The sequence below is a fragment of the Vigna radiata genome, chromosome 8 (assembly GCF_000741045.1).
Source record: "Vigna radiata var. radiata cultivar VC1973A chromosome 8, Vradiata_ver6, whole genome shotgun sequence".
Classification (NCBI taxonomy): Eukaryota; Viridiplantae; Streptophyta; class Magnoliopsida; order Fabales; family Fabaceae; genus Vigna; species Vigna radiata.
In genome coordinates, this window is record NC_028358.1 from 649,497 (window position 1) to 657,102 (window position 7,606).

The 7,606-nt window shown below is 28.4% G+C and overlaps 1 protein-coding gene across 1 annotated transcript; it reads right to left on the minus strand.

The window, feature by feature from the left end:
- Positions 1–4,270: 4,270 nt before the first annotated feature.
- LOC106769684 (albumin-2-like) lies at positions 4,271–5,258 on the minus strand. The gene has a single exon (XM_014655406.2). It carries the CDS (start codon positions 5,191–5,193, stop codon positions 4,510–4,512), a length of 684 nt encoding a protein of 227 aa, XP_014510892.1. The 5' UTR covers positions 5,194–5,258; the 3' UTR covers positions 4,271–4,509.
- Between the last annotated feature and the right edge of the window lie 2,348 nt (positions 5,259–7,606).

Genomic DNA, 7,606 nt, shown 5'->3' on the forward strand with positions numbered 1-7,606 from the left:
TTGTGATTGGAAGTCTTATGAATAAGGTTCATATGGGTAAAAACAAGTCACTTGTTAGTTCTGATAGTACTAAATTGATTTTAATCAATTTTTTTCAAAAAATAATAATTTAGACAACGGTTTTAGTAAAAATCGAGACAATAGATCCAATTTTTTTTGCTTTATAGCTTCGGATTTTTTGAGCCGAAATCTTTCTGTCTCGATTTTTTAATATCGTAACCATTATCATATTTATTATTGTAAAAATTGCTATGTAATTTTAGCTCTTACTCTTCATTTTTTTATTGTTATTGTTGTCCTTACTGTTACTTCCATTGTCGTGATTACCTCCTCTTCCTTTTCTCCTAGTTCTTCACTTCTTCTTTTCACATACTTCTATATAGTTTTTAACAAATATTTCATTATATTTTACAAAAAAATTAATGTCTATTCTACTAAATAATTGTTATAAATTTTCAAAAACTCAACTATTATAATTTTTTTAAAAGAATTCAAACATTATATATTTACTGACAATTTTTTTAAAAAAATCTATTATTAACTTCTTCTATCACAACATTTTTAGAGTCTAAAATAAGAATTTTAATTATCATTTTGTCAACATAATTTACCGACAAAAACATATTTCAATAGTAAAAATTTTAAATTATTAATAACTTTTACTGAGAAATTTATTACTAATAAATATTTTTATTGATAATTAAAATTCATTTGTTGATAAATTCTATTTTATTAATAAATTTATTTACCGGTATTTGAATGATAGATAATTGAAATATATATATATATATATATATATATATATATATATATATATATATATATATTATTCAACCTTTTTACTTTTACCTATTTACATATAATATAATATAAATATATATAATATAATATATAAAGAGATAATGTTTAACCATTTCTCTTTTCAAACACATTATCCATCAGAAATATCATAACAACCCAAAATTATACATATAAGAATATTGTTAGAAATATTTATTTACGTTCATCTCCAGCCACCTATTTATACTGTTATGAAATCGGATCCTCAGCTTTTTTTTTTTTCTTTTCTTTTCTTTACATTTTGTTCATATACACATGTAGAATTCAAAAAGATCGTAATATTATTCATATTGAAAAAGGATAAATTAACGGAAAATAATAATATTTTAGTTATGTTTACATTATTTTTTATTTAAAAGCGTAATATAAATTATTATACTATTAAAAAAAAAGGGGTCAAATGAATATATTTTTAAGAAGGGTGTCCAAAAACTTTTTCCTCTTGAGTTGTTTAATTATTTTTTTAAAATATCTATTTTTATATTTTTTTTATTAAAATAGTCAAATCAATTTTAAGGTATCAAAATTATCATTTTTGTCGGGACTTATCTATACATAAAGCACGTGCGAGATGTGATATTGATAAGATCAAACGGGCAAAAGCAAATTTATAAATAATTGTCCTTTCTCTTGCCACTGATAGCTACCACACAGTATTTCTTCTTAAATAAATATACCCAAAGTTTTAATTTACATATATAACTGCAGAATTCTGTATGAAAAATACTGTTAATTGGAAATAAATTTGTATGTTTCATTGTATATGAATTTATGAATGTAAAACTAAGAAAAAAATGACCATCAACATAATAATATTTTGTATATTTTCCAAGAAATTAAATAAATAATGATGTTAATCTTCTCATCGAAATGACAGACCTATATATAAATCTTTCTGTATTTTCTCACGTGTTTGGGACGAGCTTTCAATTTTTGTCTGGTTGTAATGAAATCGAACTACGAATTCTAAGACGTGATAACATTTGTTTGTGGTCCAATTTCTTAGCTTTTTAAGTTAAGTATGGCTCATCGCTTAAACCTTAAACCCTCCTACTCGCAATAATTATAACATGCACAAATATATATATATATATATATATATTAATAACATGCATGAAGCTATTTATAATTTTACTTATAACCTAGATAGTTTACTTTTATTAATATATCTCCACAACAATCTAAAAGTGTTAATCATGTTTATAATGAATTTGAAGGAGAATGTCATGTATCAAAGTAATTATAAAATGATTAAAAAATTAGATGAAAACTTTTATTTATTAATTTTTTTCCACTAATAAAATTTGTAGAAAAATATTATAATTTAATTTTTTTATTATTATATTCCATTATCGTTTGTTTTCATATTTACATATCATATTTATTATTGTTATTATGGCTATGTGACTTGTCTTNAGCTCTTACTCATGTTGTTGTAATGTTGTCACTTTCATTTTCGTGATCACCTCCTCTTCCTTTTTTTTTCATAATTATTCACTTCTTATTTTTACATACTTCTATATAGTTTTTAACAAANATTTCATTATATTTGACAAGAAAATTGATGTCTATTTTAGTGACATAATTATTGATAAATTTTTAAAAACTTAACCAAAGTAATAAAGNGTCTATGACCTCGGTTAAACAGGCAATTGTTGCCATAAGATCTGTGTACATGACAAGTAAAGACTTTTCATTTGTCAAAAATATTTGTACAGAGTTCTTGGCCCTGGTTGTTTTCAAAACCGAGGTCGTAGATCCTCTGCTCCAATTGACATTCTCATTTGTAGTCTGACGAAAATCTCTGTGCAAGGCTTCTGGCCTCGGTTGTTTTCAGAACTGAGGCCACAACTCCACTGCCAAACCCTGACATTCCTCTTTACACTGACGTTTGAACTGACAAACTATATGAAAGAGGTATACGACCTCGATTCTGCAGACAACCGAGGTCATAGCCCCCTTCTTTTGACCCTTTTTAAATAATTAAAATATAATGTTTTTTGGTTTTTGGCACTGGTTTTATTTGAACTGAGGTAATATGGAAATTTTGTCTCAGTTTGGCAAGGACCCGAGATAAAATTGTTGAAAAAAACTGCAAAATTGTCACTTCAAATTATTTTTGAGTTTTTTTCTGGGGACTTTAGGCCTTGGTTGTTTATAGAGCTGAGGTCATAAACCTTTTACTGCTTCGGTTTTAATTTTAANTGAGGCAGTATCCCTTGCCAGGGTTAAATTTTCTTGAAAGCGAATAGTGCCATCTTATGCACTGATCCTCTGCATTCTTTCTTTGCACTTCTCACCCCATCGCGACTCTGTTCTTTTTTTGCAGTTCTTGACGCTATTCTTTGTGCCACCATTGTCATTGTTGACGGCGTTCTTTGCTCATTTTTCCTCGCGAACGTTTTCATCCGATCAAATTTAGCTTTCGTTGCCATGGTTAGAACCACTTTCTTCCTTTTATTATTTTTGCATTTTTGGATTGTTTTGATACATTTTTTTGATTATTTTGATGTGTTTTTTTATTGTTATGGATGATCAGACTAACTTTTTGTTGTATTTGTGTTTAGGTATTGTGTTTTTGCTATGAAATTTGTTTCGTTCCAAAACTAGGGTAGTCAAATCTTCTCTATAGTTGTTTGCTTTTTCACGCCTATTATTGTGTTTATTAATTTTCTTTTGTAAAAGTTTAATGTTTTGTATGTTGAATATATATAATTATGTATGATCGAATGAGATAGGATCAAACCTTGAATACACAAACGATCAAATTGATCATTTAAGATTATTTAAATATTGTAGACAATTTCAGTATATTTATGTATGAATTGAGATTGAATTAATTTGCCACGTATTAATGTTAAGTACGAAAGAAGGGTAAAAGAATTTATACAATTTGTGCAACGTAATGAAGGTAGAAGTGATGATGAAGTGAAGTTTAAATGTCCTTGTGTCAACAGTTTGAATGAGAGAAAATTGAACAAACCAAAATTAGGAAACATCTTATTTGTGATGGTTTCCTATGATGGATGTTATAAAACATGGATATAGCATAACCTTAACTTTAACCTCAAACTTTTCACCACTTTCCTTTCTCAAGCTCAAACATTGTCAAAATGCATAACCGTGTTGTCTTCTCAAATTTTCCTACGCCAGTAGGCACCAACACCTTTCTTTCTTTTTAACTTATGACATCATTGATATACAAAACCATGTTGATTTCTCAAGTCTTGATACACCAGTATTTATTCGAAACTTCTCTTATTTTAGCCTTTCTTGTAAAGCTTGTGATTTCTACTCCTCTAACTCTATTCTTACAATTCCTTCAACTCAAAAGTAGCTTCTGAACTCCAATATACTTTTTGGTAAGAATTATCCATAAAGTTATAAAATTATTTTTACGGATTAAATTAAATCCATGATAATAAGTGTATAAACTAAATCAAACCAACAACTTTTATTTATTATCAAGTGCACAAATCACACGGTGATAGGAAACAAACATCGAAACGAAACACAAACATTAAGACATGTTACATTAGGACAGGAAACAGGCATCCAATCCCAATGTTAGATTAAAGAGAAAGAAACAAACTTTGGCAATGGAAGCCTTATTCGTAGCATATTATAACACCATTTATTGAGATGAGGCTCACGAGAATGAAGGCTTGTTTAGTTCACAGGCAAAATGCCATTAAGAACAGACCAACCATCAAGGATAAGCTTGATATCACCGATAAGAGTGTCATCATATGTACCTGGGCTGAATTTGAAACGCACATACTTGTCTCCTTTGAAAAGGTAAGCTTCAGACTCCTTATGAGAAGCAAAACACGCATCGATTCCACTTTCAAAGATGGTACCATTCAGAACAGGAAAGCCATCAGCGATGTTGCGAATGCTGCCAACAAGCTGCTTGGAATCATAGTCTATGCGAACATACTTAGTGCCCTTGAATAAGTAAACTTCTTTTCCTATGGTGGATCTAAGTGCAGAGTCTATGCCATCCGCAAACACCGTGTTTCTGAGGACAGGAAACATTTGAGCAATAGTGGTAGGACCTGCGAGTATCTTGTCATTATGTGTACCTGGAGCATAGTCTATGTAGGCACAGATGTTGCCGGAGAACACGTATGCTTCACTCGCTTCAGTGTCAAAGGAAGCGTCTATTCCAGGTTCTGCAAATGGTGTTCCTGCAAGTGATGGAAAACCACTACTAATCAAGGTGAGATTAGTTAAAATCTCATCATATCCTCCGGGAGTGTATTTCAAGCGCACATACTTGTTCTTGGCGAAGAAATACACTTCATATTCTCTTGATGAACGAAGTGCAGCATTGATATAAGGGTCTGACATCTTTCTCGACAAAAGAAGAGGAAGTAATTGTATAGAGAGATATGATTTAAGGATGCTTACATTCCTCTCCGATACACCTATTTATACTGTTGTGGAGTGGGAATTTCTTTACTTGCCATTACTTTAATTTTGTCTATTTTCTAATACTTTAATTAATTAAATAATTTATTATAATATCTTAGCTGAATATAATTAATTAAATAATTTATTATAATACTTTAATTAATTCGTTGCCCACTTAACAGAAGGCCATGACAAGAATTAAACGGAGAATATATTGCAGATAATTTTGAAGATAATGATATATAGACAACATTTTTTTGACAACATTTGAACATTGATTACGTGTCAATTTGTGATTGGTCAAAAATTACTCCACAATCACAATCATAAATTGGATAATAACAATAGTGTTTATGATTATTATTATTGATTGTGGAGTAATTTTTGACCAATCACAAATTGACACGTAATCAATGTTCAAATGTTGTTAAAAAAATGTTGTCTAAATATCATTATCCAATTTTGAAAGTGATGGCGGGCTTATGAAAACAAATGTACGATGTGATTCTGTTAATTGTTAATTCCACTCGCACGTTGTCGTAAAGAAACATAAATGATGGAGAATGAGGATGCAACATTGTATGGACGTATCTGTACATAAAGCACGTGACGAGATGTGATATTGATAAAATCAAATAGGCAAAAGCAAATTTAATAATTGTCCTCTCTCTTGCCACTGATATTGAAAGCTACCACACCATCCTATACCCAAAGTTTTAATTTACATATATAACTGCAGAATTATCTATAAAAATACGATTAATTGGAAATAAATTTGCATGCTTCATTGTATATGAATTTATGAATGTAAAACTAAGAAAAAACTGACCATCAACATAATAATATTTTGTATATTTTCCAAGAAATTAAATAAATAATGATGTTAATCTTCTCATCGAAATGACAGACCTATATATATAAATCTTGCTGTATTTTCTCACGTGTTTGGGAACAGCTTTCAATTTTTGTCCGGTTGTTTGTGGTCCAATTTCTTAGCTTTTTAAGTTAAGTATCGCTCATCCTTTGAACCTTAACCCCTCCTAGTCTCAATAATTATAACATGCACAAAAGTTTTATATATATATATATATATATATATATATATATATATATATATATATTATAATAATAATAACATAAATGAAGCTATTTATAATTTTACTTATAACCTAGATAATTTACTTTTATTAATATCTCCACAACAATCTAAAAGTGTTAATCATGTTTATCATAAATTTGAAGGAGAATGTCATGTATAAAAGTAATTAAAAAATGATCTAAAAATTAGATGAAAACTTTTATTTATTAATTTTTTTCTACTAATAAAATTTGTAGAAAAATATTATAATTTATTTATTTTTTCATTATCTTCCATTGTCGTATGTTCTCAGGTTTACTTTATTATTGTTATTATCGCCATGTGGCGTGTCTTTAGCTCTTACTCATCTTTTTTCATTGTTGTTGTACTGTTGTCACTTTCATTTTCGTGGTCACTCCTCTTCTTTTTCTCATAATTCTTCACTTCTTATTTTCACATACCTCTATATAGTTATTAACAAATATTTTTATTGATAATTAGTACTTCTTTTTGGATAATGTTTATCTATCTTCTCTGCATTCCGTACTATTTAATCTGTATAAAATTTGTTTAAATATGTTTTATGTTTTTTCTTAAAAAAAGTTTTTCTTCCTCCTCCAAAATAGTGTCTTAAGAAAGTTATAAAAAGTGATCTCATAAGTTTTGACTGCATTTACACAAATGTTCATTTGAAAGGTACGTGGCAATAAAAGAAAGTGAACACCTTTTTCACATAAATATTTAGTTTTACGTACTATCAACAACAAGGTGGTCCCAAACGTTCCACTACTTCTCATACTTTTTCATTCGATTATTGTTCTTGTATATTAATGAAGGTGACAACAAGAAGCACAACACGTAATTATTGGCAGTAGACCTGTCAAATAACTCCTTATAATAGGTCTTGGTTCTAGGTCATGTGGATTGGGGTCAAAAAAACCCTTAGGGCCAAAAAAGCTCTTTATTAAAAAAGTTTTGAGGGTTAAAAAACTTCAAAGTCCTGTAGGTTAGGGTCAGCTCATGGATTTTCTTTTTTACAAAAAAAAATAAATATCCAACAATAAATTGCATTTTTCTAGAAAAAAAGAACATTTATGTTAAGTGTTATAACTTGAAAAATACATGTAAGCATACATGTAAGCATCTTTCTTTTACTTTAATAAATATTTTTACATAATTATTAATTAGAAAATAATAAATAGGATTTCATATTTTTCATCCCTAAATTTGACGTTAAATTGAAATTAGTGTATATTATAACCTTTCAAAAAT